Source organism: Haliotis cracherodii, unplaced genomic scaffold (genome assembly GCF_022045235.1).
Source record: "Haliotis cracherodii isolate W230 unplaced genomic scaffold, xgHalCrac1.p SCAF_37, whole genome shotgun sequence".
Classification (NCBI taxonomy): domain Eukaryota; kingdom Metazoa; phylum Mollusca; class Gastropoda; order Lepetellida; family Haliotidae; genus Haliotis; species Haliotis cracherodii.
Genome location: NW_027266294.1, coordinates 1,262,490 through 1,280,740, shown reverse-complemented (window position 1 = coordinate 1,280,740; position 18,251 = coordinate 1,262,490). Strand labels below are relative to the sequence as shown.

General features: G+C 39.8%; 2 protein-coding genes across 4 annotated transcripts in view; both read right to left on the bottom strand.

Annotated features, from left to right (window-relative positions):
• Nucleotides 1-18,251, bottom strand: part of LOC139477898 (inversin-like) — a 47,615-nt gene that overhangs the window by 23,072 nt on the left and 6,292 nt on the right. The gene's annotated exons all lie outside the window — the stretch shown is intronic.
• On the bottom strand, nucleotides 12,075-17,445 carry LOC139477908 (uncharacterized). Of its 3 annotated transcripts, none has more exons than XM_071260347.1 (2): nucleotides 17,370-17,445; nucleotides 12,075-12,786 (listed from the first exon to the last, which is right to left on the bottom strand). In XM_071260347.1, exon 2 carries the CDS (start codon nucleotides 12,783-12,785, stop codon nucleotides 12,156-12,158), a length of 630 nt encoding a protein of 209 aa, XP_071116448.1. In that variant the 5' UTR covers nucleotide 12,786; nucleotides 17,370-17,445; the 3' UTR covers nucleotides 12,075-12,155. The 3 variants fall into 3 exon arrangements, with proteins under 3 accessions (XP_071116448.1, XP_071116449.1, XP_071116447.1); XM_071260348.1 differs by lacking the exon at nucleotides 17,370-17,445 and adding an exon at nucleotides 13,250-13,482; XM_071260346.1 differs by lacking the exon at nucleotides 17,370-17,445 and adding an exon at nucleotides 13,070-13,200.

The window sequence follows — 18,251 nt, the reverse complement described above, 5'->3', positions numbered from 1 at the left end:
CCTGTGTCAACAGGGGCATGTACCGCTTCTCGCGATAGCCATGCAAAATCATATAAAAAAGAAAGCCCAAATCTTTTTGCGATACAGTTGGTCTCCAATCCACCATTGGTATCATCACAGAGAGCTTTTTCTCAAAGTCGGTAACAGCATACCTCCCCAAAAATGGCCAAGTCTCTCAAGCGTTTGTCATCAGAAGTAGCTGATAACATGGAGGGGAATAAAATGTTCAAACCCAAAGTGACCATCGTTTCCCGACATGAACTGATGAAAAAGGTGAATGCAGACGGAATCCTACACGAAAATGCCACAAGATGTAAAGTGAGTGATTTACCAAAGAATCTTTTGCTCGAGATCATCTCTCACGAATCCATCTGTGTCAAGGACGAAGACCTGTGGAAAGTTCTACTGTCTCCTGCAGTGAAGAAAGTGGGGAGCATGGACTTAGACGTCCTTCTGAATATGCAGTACTCGGAAGCCCTCGAAAATTCAACTCATTTGATCTTCGAGGGACAAGGTCGGTCTAAATCCAATCGAATGTTCAACCGAATAAAATTCTTCAAGTGTACTGAAGACGGAATGAATGAGGAGAATGGAGATGACGTGCTGCTGTGTCAGAGTCAGTCTTAGGTGAGTAATAATTTTAATCTAAATATTTTTACAAATTATTTACTGATATGTAATTAGTTACATTGAAATCTTTTTTCTTTCTTTCTCATCTGTCTACCTCTAATGCATATTTGTGTAAAGCATTTTTGTAATGTTATGTTTGCTTTTGTACATCATGCTTTTGACTAAATAATTCATATTATTTAACAGTTAAACTTAAAACAGATTCTTATTTTACTAATTCATTTGTAGAGTTTAATACCCAACAGAAATCAGATATAATCCTTCTTCTTTTTGTTGTTGTTGTTGATAAAACATCACTCGTTAAACATTTTACAAAGCAAGAAATAGAATACTCAAAGTGATGTCATGAAAATTTACTTTTTATGAAATGTAACAAAGTGATTTCTGATACAGACTATACTTTGCTTTGCGAGCGGCGCACAACTTTTGGGTACTAGCATTGCGATTCTTTGGCTGTAGATGTTATAGTCTGTTTCTGCATGATGTATGCATTTGTATGAAAAAAATACCTTGATTGAGTTTATTATCTTATCATGAATCCAACGAATTCTCATTTAGGAAAAAAAAAGTACATGTACAAATTCAATGTTCCCTTTGTTCTAGGATGTGTGCACCACAAATGGCGTCCCATTGAAGAACCATCGTAATGAAGAGACATAGTGATGTAGTTACCTTTACCTATGTGCTGTTTAATAAAGTCAAGACATCGATCAATGTATTCTTATATTGTTTTTTTTATCTCTTTTGACAAAAACAGTTACGATTAATCTTAAGGTTTTAAAAAGGTGATCTTAGCATAGTGTTAGTTAACCCTTGTCATGATACATTTCTATTACTCCAGATAAAGTTAGAATATTCTGAATTTAGCATGATTAGCTTTTTAAAACCTTAAGATTAATCGTTTGGTGTATTGTGTCCTCTGTCAATGGTCAGGAAGTACATATTCGCTGGGGAGTCACGTGATCACCTTCTTTACAACGCTCAATGGGCATAGTAATATTTCCATATTTAGTTAGTGTACTATGTACACAGTTGTCGACGCATCTAACAGTAGATCATATTGCTTATATGGTAACAAGTGAGGTTTATTTTACAACACTCCGAATGAGTTGGTATATGTGATACACATAACACCTTGTTTTGTCCGTGTAGCTGTTTTGTGAAATACTGACATCTAGAGAGCCTCCTGAAATTGAGGTCACCACATGCCATTTATCGTGAGCCTGCTTATGAATGGAGGGGATTGGTTAACAACAGCTCCACTCCGTTGTAGGAAGTTCACATATGGTATGAGTTACTATACACATGCCATGTGATACACGTGAATGGAGAGACAAAATTCACGTACCGCGTATTGAATTTTATCCAATAAATAATGGTCGGTAATTCCAATACAACTGAAACACCCCTCCCGTTTTTTGACAATGAAAACCCAAACTGCGGGCCTAGATGACTGTCCCGACACTGTTAGATGCCCACACCCAACTGTCTGACTGACATTGAATAACGCAAATATTTTAAACGAATAATTTGTCTAGTCATACGGTTCTAAACTAAACACGCTACGTGGGGTGTGTTCATTCTTAGATGTTTCACTTATAAGAAACTGGTGTCATTTTATCATATGCTATTCAATAAAGACATGATGAATACTAAGAATATCAGGATCTAATTTTGTAAAGGAACAATACTAATTATATGAAAAACACCAATTCGCCTGTGTGAAATTTACAACCATAATTTATAACTCTGCAAAGTACGAATTTGCAAAATCATTGTGTAATATTTCATGACAGTTTTAACTTTAAACTGAACATGTAACCATTGTTTGCTAGATACATATTATAATACCGCGATAGCTAGCTAACGGAATGGTCGTTGCCTGATAACTTGGAAGTCAATTGATAATTATTGGAGATTGATTGAGAGCATGTTCGTGTATGAGTATGTTTGATAAGTAAATATATTGCTTGGCAATCGAGTTGTTGACAGTTTAATTTAACTGACCGGTCGTAAAATCAGACTGTCAGACTTGCGACTTAACTAAATATTTACTGAATAAAATATGTTTAAATCATAACTTATGATATGGGTGGTATGATATGGGTTGTCCCAGAGAAGAGTGCTTAAACAATGATGAATGCTTACATCTTGTGTTTAACTTACCGACATTTATTGGAGGAACTATTCTGCTCACATACGCATTTCCCCAAGAGAACAATGCCATACATTATTTTGACTGCTGGCTTAATGACATCCTGAGTCGATGTGAAGAGATCTGACAGCAATAAGTGACATATCATCGCCCTCATTTTGTGTATGTAAACAGAACAGCACAATATGAACTTAATAAGAATTATTTGATGTCTATTTTTTGTGTGAAATTTTACATCCTTATATCAACAAGTATTGCGGACTTTCACATAATATCGAGAATGTGTACGTTCATATGTCAACACCAAGATCGCATGGCTAATGATGTTTTTAAGTCAACCAGATAAACAAAATGGATTCTTTAATTTGCCCACAGTTCCTATTCTGTATTGCTGAGGGAGTGCTGAGTTCATATTTATGAAAGTGTTGTGTGAAAAAAATGTGACACATGGGAACCTGTCAGACACGTTTTTGTTTTGTTGTGGTTTTTTTTTTTGGTGGAGGGGCAAGCACGATGTGGTTGTTTGGATGTGGTTTAAGCATAATAGGTATGCAACCCTGCTGTTGACATTCGTGGGGGCATACAATAGCCGCAACACCTGCTGCTGTTAATACAAGACGGGATCCAGACTCCAGGGCGTGATGCCTACGGCTCAATGTCCATATGTATGAATGTAGGTTTAATAAAATAACTTTCATCAAGTACAGCTTATTCAACACGGATGGTAAACAATGATTTTATATCACTGAACATTTTCTACAAAGAGTCCATATTTCTTTTCTTTCTAAAGTTACTTTACCGCATCTTGCGACGTCATCAGTGAATAAACAGTGTAGACTTAAACTTCTCCTTGTATATCACTGTCCATCCTTGGAAAATAGAAGACTGCATACACTTAACACGCAAATTGACATCGGGAACCATCTTAATCAAAGACAATGTAGTATGATGGTAAAGCATCTAACCCCTCAGTAACATATCATTGATACAAAGTGATGGGATGTTTACTGCATTGTTTTACTGCAGAACAAACATGCCTTGGGATTTGAGTTTTACTGTAGAACTAAAAGACCTTGGGATTGAAGTTTGCAACTGCAATTAAGTCATGTGGAAGCAAATGTAGATTTCTTCTCCTGTTTCAGTCCCCATATTTGGAAATAGACTGCAACCATTGTGTAACGGAGTGTTCTCGAGGAAAGGGGATTTTTAAAAACAACACCGGAAAAAAATAATGAGATCTACATTTTATTTAACACAATGAAATTATACATTGAGAAACAAAATTGACGAAAAGCATCAAGAGGTTATCAATGTTGATCAAAAGTAAACATTAGTTTGTCATAAACTATTTCAAACAATGTATTTCATGTTATGCATAATTTGTATCGACAACTTGTACATCATCTATATGGATATACATGTTCATGTGCATTAAAAAGCTTCTAACTTTCTCGATTTAGCGTTCCCGGGCACACCATCAACTGCTTTACGCTTGATAACTAAGGCTTTTACACGCTTTTCTTTTTTGTCTTCCTTTTGTCTGCTTTTCACGAAATGCTTTGGAACGTTTAATTGTCTTAAAAGTTTACGAAATTCCTGGTAACCCTCCGGATGCCGTCTGCTTTGAACACGGGGTGACGTGATGACATAGCGAATCAAGTCCACAATGTTTGAATTATGCAATACATCTCCATTGCTCATCACAACTTGTAAATGTTTATTCAAACTCAATTGCCCACTCAGAATGTTTTCTTTGACGAACAACCACAAAGCCATTAACCTCCCTATTGTCTTCGTAGAGGAAATGTCTCTGATTAACTGGTCAGGAACTTGAAGCATGAGCTTTCTTTCAGTTTGTCCCTCTGTAATAGGCAGTGATGTATCATTGTCAAGTCTATTAGAAATCGCTGTCTGAGGATCCTCCGCTGTCTGATTCACTGTCGTCTGTGGATTCTGTTCTTCTCGGTTGGTCATCAATCTTTGATACGTCTCCCTCGTCAGAAGAACCAAAGGTTTGCTCATGATGAACGTTATCTCCCGACTGTGCTGACGACGAGAGGTATGCTCGATAGGCTCTGATGCAAACCGGGAGAACAGAATGATGTGCGAGTATCAACTCACGTTTTTCACGTCGACTTACTGTCTTGCTGGCCAAGGATCGAATGCACTTCTTGTGACGCGACAGTCGAATTTTATCCTCATCCGATAAGTGTATATTCCCTCTTAAAATGTTGAATAACAGAGTGATAACACCCATAAACTGTTCACGCGATGCATGCGTCAGCAAAGCTTTTCTTTGCTTGGTGTTAGCTTGTTCCAGCATCAGTAGAAAAGTTAAATGTTTCTCCAGTAGTTCACTCATAATGGTGTTTACTGTTTGATTGTCTGGCTCTCAAATGAACAGGTGTATGCTTGCCAATAGTGTTTTATTGCATCCCCCCCCCCCCAAAAAAAAAAAACCAACAGAGATTTCTTTTTTCTACCCTTCCTTGTTGACCTTGGGTTCTTCGCACACCATGTGGATATAGGTACAGCGAGGGGACAGTCTGAAGTGTTCCGTCATCGGGTCATCTTCTGGTATCCATCGGTGTACGCGAATTTTGCATTTGAAACAGTAGACTCTGTCGTTTTGTCCTGTGTATATAAATCCAGCCTCTGCCATGGATTTTGGAGACTGCTTCATCTGAAGAGGCCAGATAGCGAAGGATTTCAGTCTGTCGCTAAACTTTTCTCTGTACACATCTGTACTGCGCTCTAATTTCTGCGCAGTCTGTAACTGAATCGACATCAAACCTCCCACATACATCCATCGTGTTTCGAGCCTTAGTTCTGTTCTGTTTGTGAGGTGAAAGTGAAATGAACCAAAAGGGTATAGCACATCTGTACTTCTTAGTCACACATCAACAATGTCATGCGCAATGGTTTGTTTTCTGTTGTTGTTGTTTTTTCCTTACTGTGGTAAGTACACCGTGCACACGTCACCTGGAAATATCCCCGTACGCAAACGTCCGTATTCCTCTTCTGCATAGGGCGACACATCCATAACGAGATACCCATATTTTTTCCTACTCACAGCATCCTGGAAGGAATCCGAAAAATATTTCGCTTGACCCGGAAATATTTGTGATGCTAAAATTTTGTATTCGTGTGCCGATCGTGGGTTGGACAACAGCACGAAGTAATGAGTGTTTAAAGACATGGTTCTGTTACACTCTCCTTTGGGATAGGCCGATTGCTGTATGTTTATGACGGAAATCCCGAGGTGATGGGATAAAGTACTGTAGAGACGTAAGAATAACTGATTTTTACACACTTGCTCCATATAATCATCGACGACCAGCAAACAGTTCTTGTCAGACTCCAAAGAATACGATTTTAGTTCATCTTCTGTTGGTAGAGAATCCCGAAATCGAATGTTGTTGTTGACAGATCTCTCTATGTCACTGTACACATCTTGCCAAACAGCGTAACAGTAAATAATGAGGTTTGGTGCTGGGTCGAACATGCTATTGACTTCTTTTAGCAGTTGTGCAACCCAAAATGTTTTACCGCTCGATGACCCGCCCACCACTGATATGGTAGTAGGGGTTTGAAAAGGCAACAGACATTTCAATTCTTCTTCCATGGTGATGATGTGTCTTGGTCACTCTTTACCACAGAACTGTTTTTGATAGACTACTCACATAGGTATTTATACACAACATGACACAATGAGGACTAAAACTGATGTTTTATTGACTTCTACCACAGCATATAGACATGAAACAAAGCATTTCACTAACTACATGCCCATGTCATATGATTATCTCGTACATGACTCATGAATATGGCGTGAACAGGAATCTGAACAATATTTAAAATACCGACAAACAAATGCGGAAACGTATTCATCGTTGATTAAATGATCATTTGTATCGAACTGCTGTACAATATCATCCATGCGTAATTTGGATTTGAATTTACATAACAGATAATACAATGTAAAAAATCCGCATGTATCAGAGTTTGAAGATTGTAATTGCTTTCTATTGCGAGTGTAAGAGGATCTATTCTCAGACTTCAAATAAAGATCGAATACTTTATCCACGGGTCGTTCTGATAAAGAATCAAACATTTCTGCTTTATTCCCTTTGAAATACATGGCAATCCAGTGACGACCTTCTCGTGTGCTAGTCTCTGTGTTGACAATGAGTCCCACACCTTTGGCACGCTGGCCAGGTGTCAGAGTGGGCAAAGTATCTTTGGCAAAAACACCTATGACATGAGATTGTAAACTCGGGTCACACCGTATGGCGCACCAAAGCTGAGAGGCTTTCATATTGTCTCTGCTTTTTTCTTTTGGATGAATTGAAAGTTACTTGACAAACACGTTGCGAGCCTGGTCGATTTCGATGATGGAATTCCTCTGAGTCAAGACGACGCAACTCAGCGTTGTGATGAGTGGCCATTTGAATTCAAGTTCGAGCCTCACACTTCCAGATTTCACCAGGTTCAGGTACTCCGAATCTGCACACATTTTATCAATGTCGAAGACGAACAAGGCATTCCCCAAGAGAAATTCACTTCTGGTGATAGCGTTTCCCTTGTTTTCCTTCCACAGACCCATGCCGTCTAGCATGTTAACGTAACAGGCAACATCATCTGCTTCAGTGGGTTGACCCGGAACACTGACCCCATCGATGTACAACGTCATCTTTTTAAGCATGGACGACTTAAAATTAAACGGGTTGCCTGTATAGCTGCCATTTAGACTCAAACTGTCCACCAATCCGACGACGTATCTGTTGGCCACAGGGTTAGAGACGTTGTCTATGCAGTGAGTCTGCTGCGTGGTGGGGATGCTAGTGACCTTGACCTCATTTTTTGTATACGGGTAGAGAGCGTTCGTCTTTTCGAACAGCGTGTTGTGAGCCAAGATCAGGGCGGGGTTGACTTTGACTTTGCACACCTGCAGGTAGGCATCCAAGATCTGAACTTTGAATTCGTGCTCGGTCACGCTGCTCATCAAGCAGAATTCAGGATTCGATCTGTACATCTTCAATGTCAGGTCCACCTCGTTCAGCAGGTACCGGTTCATGTCGAAGATATCTTCGTAGATGGGTCCCGACATGGTCAGTACTTTGCTGTCCGCTATGTAGGAGGCTCTCGATGACATTCCGCCGTTGATAGATCCAGTGACGTCGCTGCTCTCCAGGTCGGAGTTTTGTTCGGCTACGTCCTTGTAGAACAGCTGAGCTGTCAACTGAGTGGTCTTTGCCTCGGCTCCGTACTCCAACAGGGTCTTCATCATACTTTTGTAAGCGTAATGGTTGTTGGTGGAAGACACGAGCTGATTCTGCAGGTAGACCGTGACTTGAGAAAAGAGCGACTGCAAAAACAGGTTCACGGGGGCCACGTTTTCATCTTCTGCTAATGGTGTACCGTCCGTTTGAGTGACTTTGACATTGAGGTGCAGACGGGTGCGCTTCAGATCGACGTAGTCGCCTCCGGAATTGGACACGTGAAATTCCAAAGGTGTGGAATCGTTGATTTGGCTCAGAGGACGCACGTTGACGAAGTAATGTTTCTGAACGCTGGTTTGATAGGGAGGCAGAGTGAAGAGATTTAACGATTCGGGAACCAGTTCCTCGAATTCTTTGTCGTTCAACAGGGCCATGATTTAACTAAAGATGTCGTTTTCTTTCACTGGGGTACACTTGAGCACTTTAGCCGTCTTGGAAGGTGCGTTGATGTTGTCAGTTCGACGTATCTTCTTGGTTGTGACGCACTTAGCCCCCGCCTTGCGTTTTAAAGCCTTTTCTCTTTTGCCGTGTGCTTCTGCTCTCTCTACTTCGCTTTGGGATTCGGATGTCATTTGGAGAGTGACCTTAGTTGGAGGATCTGCCTTTTGTTGTTGTGTTGCCTGTCGATGAACTGGAATCACCATCCTTTGCATCTTCCCATTAACCAGTCTGGAGGATGACCTTGTCGCGTGTTTGTCAAAGTAATGTTTAAACTTGGCGTAGTCGGGGAAATACAATGGGCGCGAAGCATCCATGTTTACTCCACAAAAGGATAACGTCTTAAGTGAAGTGTGGCGTAGGTCTCTTCCGTTAAGAATGACGGTGTAGAGGTACTCCCCGACTTTAAATACAGCTCAATATTGTCGGTTTCTTTTAATTTGACACGAATGGTAAATTCACTACCAAACGTATAGGTAGGCCCCTGTCTCAGATCGATGCGTCTCAATAAGGCCAGTTGAGTTTCCCCTACCAACGAGCTGTCACATAAGTTACATAACACGTCCACGTAGGGGTCACCACTGGGGATTTTTTTCGCATCCAGCTTTCCAAAATTGAGCTCGACTAAAGACACCACCCAGAATCCGTCAAAGACTAACCTTTGATTTAATTTGACTCGAAAATGATAGGGTGAATTCTCAGGAAAGGAGGTTGTTTTGGAGTCTGAGCTTTTGAGAAAAACGTACTTTTCCATCATCAGAGGTCTTTCAGTTCGCTCTCTTCTACGTAGGAATCAAAGGAACTGGGCCACCCTAGCCAACGCACTAGAACATGGGTCTTGCCTTTCACCTTTTTTCTTTTCAGAATTTTGTCGACTTGCCACAGCACATCACCCTCTTTCTCGACCTTCTGTAGTTCGTTCGCGTAAAAGCTACCTATCAAGGGTTCGTCGTGGAAATCTTTCAGCTTGTACTGAGGGAACGTTTGCTTCTTGTAACGTCGAGCCACTTTAAACAGTTCTTCCGTCCACTTGAGATCGAGTTCCTTGGTGAAAGGTTTCCTGAGGTATGAGATGCGAACCAGGTCGCCCACTTTAAATAAGTATTTCTTGATGTTGGGTTTGACTTTTCTCAGAGGTTCCAGATAGAGGTGATCCCACACTTTCACTTCGTTGGTTTTATCGACATCTGCAGGAGAGAGATGAGGCAGAGACGAATGAAGGGTGTGATTATAATTGGATACTAAATCCGCCAGAACGTCCAGATAACGTTTGGTGTTATTGTGGGTCATGTATCTGGTGATCAGTGATTTCAGTGTTCTGTTAAAACGTTCAACGTAATTACTTTTGATGTTTTCGTTGTGAGCTATGGTGAGTTTTATCTTTTGTTTTTCTAAAAACGTCTTGAACGCCCCCTTAAATTCGCTTCCGCCATCTACTCTCACCTTCCCGGGACGTCGCTGTTCGAGGATGTGTTTGAAAGCTTTCAAGACGGTTTCGGGTTTCTTATTGTCTAACGGAAGGGCGAATGCAAAGCGGCTCAATATGTCGATGGCCACCAGCAAGTATCTCACACCATCGTTCCACTTCGTAAACCTAGACAGGTCGGCCAAATCCACGTCGAACATTTCGTCGATAGAATTCACTCTGACTTTCATTCGTTTGAAACGGTATCTGACGGGTTTGTGTAAACTGTAAGCATCTTGATTGTTGACAAACCGTCTGACACTGCTCGCTGGAACTTCCAATTGACCTTTTAACACCTTTTTGAGTTTACTCGGACCCAAAAACGCGCCCGGATTTCTGGGAGTGAAATAATAATCTTCTAGTACTTTGTCAGAAGTTATCTCTCGAGAGCTCATCGTGTAATGATAGAATATCATGGATGATGTTTCGTTTTATATCATTGTTGTTGTGCGTCTGTGTGTCTGTTCGCAGGTACCAGGCCGAAGCTCGCAGGTGTCACTGCATCACATAACCACATTGGTGATGCAGGCTTTTCCTCCTGCAGCTATAAACCCTGCCGCCATGGTATAACGGAAAACAATTGTTGAAAACGGCATTAAACCCTAACTCACTCACTCACTCGCTCATTATGTGTGACTGAAGATAAAATACAAACAAAATACAAATTTTCAACATTGATTTTTATTATCAAATCAATATCATAATTAAAATAAACAAACAAAACATTCATTCAATTAGTCCCAAGAAAAAACATTTCACATTCTTTTGTCTAACTTTAACATTTTCTCGACGCGTTCTTTCAATCCCTCCTTCCATTGAGACGTTTTAAATTGAGAGTCACGATAGTCCTTGCATCGATACGGGACCAAGTTAAAGTCCCTCACATCTCGAAAACTTGGGTCTTCTAGCAGCAGTTTTATCCAGCTCTCGTGCACCTCTCCATCGTCTACGTCGGATAATGCCATGTTAAAGTATTTCTCCACCAGTTGTTGTTCAGACATATCGCAGGTGTGGCCCCATTCACCTTCTGCATCGAACATGCACCCGAAACACAATTCACGAGACAGTCGTTTGATCATCTTGGTGAGTTGAAGACAGTAGCATAAAGTCAACAAGTTTTCAACGAGTTTCATCTTCTCCGCCACGGCGACCTCGTCCGCGGAGAGTGCCCAGCAAGATTTTTTTATAATCACTCGCTTAGTGACGTTGAAATCGTCTCGAAACTTGCGCTTGGCGTTTTTCACGCATTCGTCACGATTTGGAAACCATTCGTGAGATTGGTGAATGACCGCCTCGTTTAGGGTGTGCGGCATTTTCATGACCTGCTTCCAGGAATAGAATGTAGATTTGTCTTTTCTTCCCACTCTGTTAAAAAGATAGAATGAAGAGGTTCAGAAATTGACAATATCATGTTATAGCTAAGCAGCAGCAGCAGCATTAAGAAATTCTTTGTTCGCTGATTGTCTTGCAAGCATCAATTTCTCAAGAGTACTTATCATAAAGCTATACCTATTGTAGTGATTACTAAATAAAAATTAATTGAGTGAACTAAGAAAAAATGCACAAACCTTGCCGACATGGTACACTGTTTTTTACGAACACAACTTCTGTCTCTGAGGGTAGACGACGAAATGAGTGATATAGGCGTGATTTTGTGCATGTCACTATTTGAAATTCACTGGTTGATAGGATTTTATGTTTATCACGTGTTAAAAAAATAACAACCCACCTATGATGATTGGATGTGGTTATGTAAATATTTAAACTCAAAAATCTCATTGGTTGATGACTAAGTGTATGTGTGTAAGTGTAATTTGGTTACATTCTATTCAAACTCTCTCATGATGAATATAAAAACATTCTGTTTTCTTCTTTCACGATAACATCAACAAAGAAAAGACATACACGAATGAAAACACAAATAGATTTTATTTTAAAATTATATCATGAATCAATTTCTCGGATTATTACCATGAGAATTTGAACTATAAACATTAGTGACACTTGTGTCTTGGATTACAATAGATAATAAAAAATTGGTGTTTTTTTAGTGTGACATCACTGTCTTCTCCGAGAGGATTAAAGCAATCAGAGTTATGCCCCTTCCTCATGAGCTAATCAGAATCATGTCTCTTGATGCAGAAACACTAGTATGAGGTAAATGTGATAAAATCATTGTCACATTCTAAAAGTCTCTCATTTTCTCTCTCAGCTTCTGTTCTAATTGTTCTTTTCTACTCGAAGTAAAGAAATAAGTGTTCAAGTAGTGTTCGTTTTCATAGCATTTGGTGTTTAGGAGTGAAAATAAAATTCTGGATGATGATGCCATTTGCTCTCTTGTCTTTTCGAGGATAAGCCTGTGAGACATTGTTGACAGTGCATCATCAAAATAAATATCAACCCTCTCTTCAGCACCCATCATCAAACACGGATGATGGACTTGAGATGGATGATCGACTTCACATCCGTAACAGTCTTTATTGCACAATTCATTAACTTTGCTCTGAAGTTCATCCACATAAACAGATGTCATCACGGATTCAAACACTGAACGAATGTGTTTCTTCAGGTTATGGTTTCTTTTGTGACGCCACCGTTTTGAAATAACAACTTCTTGGCTGGTCACAGAGAAGGGTCCCCGGTGAAGCATAGTCTCTGCTGCTCCATTCACCTGATGTCTCAGCATTCTCTCGAGACATCGAGAACCGGTAAGACAAGCCGCAAGGTGACTTCTTTGGAGAATTCTTCCTTCCTTCAGCACTTCTCCTTGGCTTCCAGTCACCCTGAATCGATACCTCGTGAGATTTCCAATCATCCTGTAAGAGCAAAAAAAAAAAAAAGTGTGTTAATTATTAATATATATTTTTCCCCATCATGCAAATTTTAGATTATGTTATACAAGTTTTTGTTTTCTGACATATACATTTAGTTTCTAACATACAAGTTTTTAGTTTCTGTCATATAAGTTTTAGTTTCTGACAAGTTTGTTTTTTCATACAGAAGTTTACCAGCAATAAAAGGTTATTTATCTTTGATAAGATAAGTGAATTAAAGTTTCTTTTTACATCATTTGTGAAAAACATTTTGCATAAGAAATACCTTTTCACATATCAGGAACACAGGGACGAAGTTTCCATATGCTATATCATCCATGTTTGCTAGACACTTATTGTACTAATGAGAGGGAATTGTTTAGAATTTTTCTTGAAATGAACAGGTTACAAAAGGTTCTAAATAGGATTAAATCCATAGGGTCGAGATTCGATGCCACCTGCCAACAGGTATCGCTTATCATCTTGAGGAGTTAAAGCCAGTTTGGTCACTTTGTCTGTGTAGAGGGTGTTGTGTATGGATCGAATTTGATGAAATGTTGATATGTTTTGTTGGTGTTTAAAAAGACAATCTTTAAACATCTGGTGACGGAGATGTTTTTTGACAAAAGCTTTCTGCACACCTTTAGCAGTGCGTTTCTCAACCCTTTCACCAGGAGTTTTGTCAAAAATAAAACTATAGTTTTTGGGACGAAGTCCGACAAACTCTCTGATGGTTTTGCCACCCACTTCATCTTTCATCAAACCGATGGCCTTGTGTCTTTCCATTGAATGAAGTGGGTGGTCTACGGGATAGTTTGAGGTGTCAAAGAGGTGGGTGTTAGCTAACATAAAGTCTTGAGGATCGCGGACAGGAGTACGCACAGGGGACCAGATTTGATAAAACAAGCTATCCGTGTCTGTCATGAGGACCCTGACATTGTCACTATCGTATTCCTTCAACATGACATTGTAGTGAAAGTCATAAAGAAGTCTTTTTGCGTGTTCCAAAATGGTGAAGCCCACGGCGACGGGTTGGTTCAAAGTCACAGACACCTTTTCCATGCTCACCACGACCAAATTTTCCGAAAAGATGTTTACACTTTTGAAATTGGATTTTGATGAAAACCTTCGCAGTCTTTCCTCGGTCACAATTAATTCAATTTGTTTGTAATTTCTTACATTTTGCAACTGTTTCCCATACACGGCATTTGAGAGAAGTTTAAACAAATCTTTCGAAAAGTCATCCGTGGCTTCTTTTCGTTTCTGAGTGTTAAAGTCAATGTAGGGCTTCATCCATTTGGTCTGAGTAAATTTCAAAACTTTGTGTACTTTTTTCAGTTTCAAACCCAATTGTAAATATTGCTGCAAAGTAGCCAAGTAAATGATATAATTTTCTTTGTTTTTCAATGTGCCAAAAAGTTTGGTTCCCGTGGCTTTCACCCCTTTGATACCAAGCTCTGCGAGCAATTCTCTATGATAGGGGGACATATCTTCAAAGGGAATGCTTTCTTTGGTGGGAGCGAGGGGCAGCGACTGATGGACAGAATGAAGGTGACGTTGATATTCCAAATCACACTCTACAATGTAACCCACGCTACCTTCGGGGTCTAGTTGCAACCAATCAATAGACTCTATTTCTGTTTCGTCTACCCAGTCAAAATGACCTTGAGGTAAAGGACAACTCATGGCTGCACCATACAAATTGTTAATGTCAAAGTACATCAGGTGAGATTCGGGTTTGGACGGGTCGAAATCGGACATGTGTTTGTTATTGGCTTGAGCGTGGCGATGATTGATACTCGCCACGCCTCCTCTCACTGCGTTTGAGACAAAGTTGTACATATCGGGATCGGTCATAAGATCTAAGCTCACCCCCGTCATCAAAAGACAAGCATCCATGGCCATCCCCGGGAGAGTAAAGTACTGACACGGGTCCAATCTGTAGTAGCTCAGACACATGTCACGGAATGCTTCGAACACATCGGTCAAAATCAAAGTGTCTACGGCAACGTACAATTCCATGAACTGTCTCACCGATCTAATTTTAAAAGTCTCCCAAATGTGACGGGCGAAGGCATAGTCTTGTTCAGAAATGGTTTCTTCCGTTAAGGAAGAGTAAAAGTCGTCACGACTCGGAAATTCTGTTCGATCTAATTTTTCAAAACTGTCCACATACTCATAAAAGTAGGGTAACTTTCGAGTCAGCAAATCCACATGTTCGGGAAAGTTCTTTGTCAAATAGACAAATTCTTCTTCGCCTTTGCTTCTCAAATTGTTGGCCAAATTTTGTAAGCTGGTGTTTAAAAATTTGAAACTGTCCAAGAAACGAAGTTGATCTATTTGAAACATGATGAAGTGTTCCGAATTTTGACCTATGCACGTCAACTTTCGATCGGCAAACAGTTCTGCTGCTTGAAGAATCAAATGATTGTCATACCTCGAAGCATTGTGACAAATGACATTGACAAATTTGGCTTCGTTGTAGTTGACGTTGCAGTGATTGTGACACAGACCCCTGACTCGACCCGTCAAATGATCGTGATCGATGTGTCGCTCATTCTGCTGTACTTTCTCCCCGCAAAGATAGCAATGGGTTTCCAAAACTGAAGCTAACTTTTCCTCATCTGTTAATGTCATGGGCACGGGATGATTTAAGATGTCCATGATTTGATCGTAATCCTCCAAAAGATGCGTCATGAAATGCTCTGAGGCCCGTTCCCCGCTATAGGTTCTCAATGGAAATGTGTACATGTCGGGTTCCCGACATACAATTTCATAACTGTAACCACATGGAATGTGCTCATGGACGTGGTGACTTTTCCTCTCCGATGTCTCATTATGTTCTAAAGGTGACAACACAGATTCAAAATCGCAGTAGATCACAAAGGGGACTTTGACTGTTTTGGCATAGTGACCCAATCCAAACCTTCTAAAGGCTTTGTTTGGTTCAGGCATTTTAATTCGTTGAGCTTTGTGATAACAGTAAGGGGTGTGCTTTTGTAATCTATCATCAGTTGTAAACGTCCACAAACATTTTCGGCAAATGAATTTTCTGTTACAATCTCCAGCTTTTCTGGTCAAAGCTGCCAAACTAGTGATCAAAACATAATGACAAATGGGAGGTTCGTCCGACTCTTCCTCGTCTACTTCTGACGTTAACAGAAGGAGATCGATATGCCGTTCTTTGGGCAAGTGGGTCATATCGGAACTAACTCTTAAAGGAAAGACAACATGGTGTTGATCTTCATCTCCATCAATACCATACACATTGATGCTGAGATCGTTTGCTTTTTCAAATTTTGAAATATGTTTCAGAGGCATGGGAAATTCACATCCATTCAAGTCTAACTCGTGTAGTTTGTCCTTGTAGTGATTCACTTGTTCTCCGACCAGTTGAGACTGAACGGGGAACAGATGAGCCAAAACGCAATAGGCAAAACAGAGGTCATCGTCCACGTTTTTAATGTTTAACAGACAGCGCTTGTTCTCTAGCGAAGGAGGGAGGGGGAGATATGAACTTCCGCGAAAGGGTTGAAATTTAACCACGGATAATTTCACGCTCAACACAGTTTCAAAGTTTAAGTTGGAACTATCTCCTTCGTAATTGTCCATCAGTTTCATGATTGTGTTTGTGGCTTCGGTGTACAACGCATCCAAATCATCAGCTTGGGTGGCTGGAGACATTTTGGTTCGAAAGAAAGGTTCAGTAAATGAATTCAGACCGTCCGAGTTGGTTTTGCTGAATCTAAATTGAGTACAAAGTCCCCACTTGATACTATGTTTTGTTTCAATTTCTGTTTTCAAGTGATGAATCATGTCAGGTTGAATTTTCACAAAATAATAGTAGGGATCATTTCCCTCTTGGCCCTGAGGAATAAAGTCAAATTCCCTGACATTTCCATTTATTGCTTGTCTGGAACATGACTGTTGATTATCTGCATTAGTTTTCCTACGTTTAGCTACAGCCCCGCCACCACTTTGTTGATTTGAATGGGTTTGTCTCCTGTGTTTGCCAAGAGCTTTTACTGAAGGAAGAGTCTTAGAACATGTATGACTAGTAAAAGTAAAAGTAGAAGTAGAAGTAGATGGTTGTGGATCTTTGTGTTGACTTTTTATGTGTTTTTGTAATATATCACTACGCAAGAATGAAGTGGAACATATTTCACAATCAAAATGTCTGGTAGATGGACCACAATTTCTTTGATGTCTAATGAGGGAACGTTTGTGACCATAAGTTTTTTGACAAAACTCGCAGGTATAAACAGGTGTTGTAAAAGGAGAAGACATTTATTTTTTTTACATAAAGTCTAGCAAACAATGTGCTTGGAACACTTCTATTTTCTGAAATAAATAAATAGATAATAAATAGAATAGTTTGTCTTTCAGACTATTAAAGTCAACATAACAATTTAAAGGAGTTCGAAGTGTTCTTCATAATCACAACTATGATAGATCTTGGGACAAAATTTACACTGTTTTAAAATTGATGCAAGGATGTAATACATGTGATATACTGAAATTATAATTATAATTAGAAGATCTTTTTAATATAACTGTTTATGCAATGTAAAACATAAAACTCTTACCTTTTGTATGAAGAATAAATCTATCCAATTTGAAAAACAAACTCCTGTGTCACCTTTTGGTAGGGAGAAAAATAAATGGCACAGATAGGCACAATGTTCATTTATGAACCACGAGAGACAGAATGTGAGGTTTAGATGACAACTCTGCTATTTATAGGGTAATATTGACACATATTTAACACCCCTTGTTGAGTTGACACAGGTGTTTTCATTCGTGAGACTTGTTTGTTCAATCAACAGGCGTGTCCGCTACAACCCAATATTCCTAACACGCCCCTGTTGACACATCTGTTTCCGTTCAACACAGTTGTTTGCTCAGTCAACAGGCGTGTCCGCTACAACCCAATATACCTAACACGCCCCTGTTGACACAGCTGTTTCCAATCAACACAGTTGTTTGCTCAGTCAACAGGCGTGTCCGCTTCAACCCATTGCACCTAACTCCTAACGCGTCACCCCTGTTGACACAGCTGTTTTCATTTACGAGATTTGTTTGGTAAGTAAACAGGCGTGTCCGCTTTAGCCAATTACACCTAACTCCTAACACGCCACTCCTGTTGACACAGCTGTTTCCATTCAACACAGTTGTTTGCTAAGTAAACAGGCGTGTCCGCTACAACCCAATATTCTTAACACGCCCTTGTTGACACAGCTGTTTTCGTTCAACACAGTTGTTTACTCAGTCAACAGGCATGTCTGCTACAACCCAATATTCCTAACACGCCCCTGTTGCCACAGCTGTTTCTATTCACCAGATTGTTTAAGAACAAGAGTTTTATGCATTAAAACTGAAACACGCTTGTATTTTTTTTTTCGATGAAATAAACGTGAGACATGATATTTTTTTCATTGAAAAATGTTGACAAGTGACAGGATATCGTA

Bases quoted from the DNA above. Each gene is read 5' to 3' on its own strand.
- LOC139477908 (XM_071260348.1), bottom strand. From the start codon at position 13,383: ATGTTTAAAGATTGTCTTTTTAAACACCAACAAAACATATCAACATTT. The intron at 12,787-13,249 runs GTTGGCAGGTGG...TTGCTCTTACAG, and splicing joins CAAGATGATAAGCGATACCT to GATGATTGGAAATCTCACGA.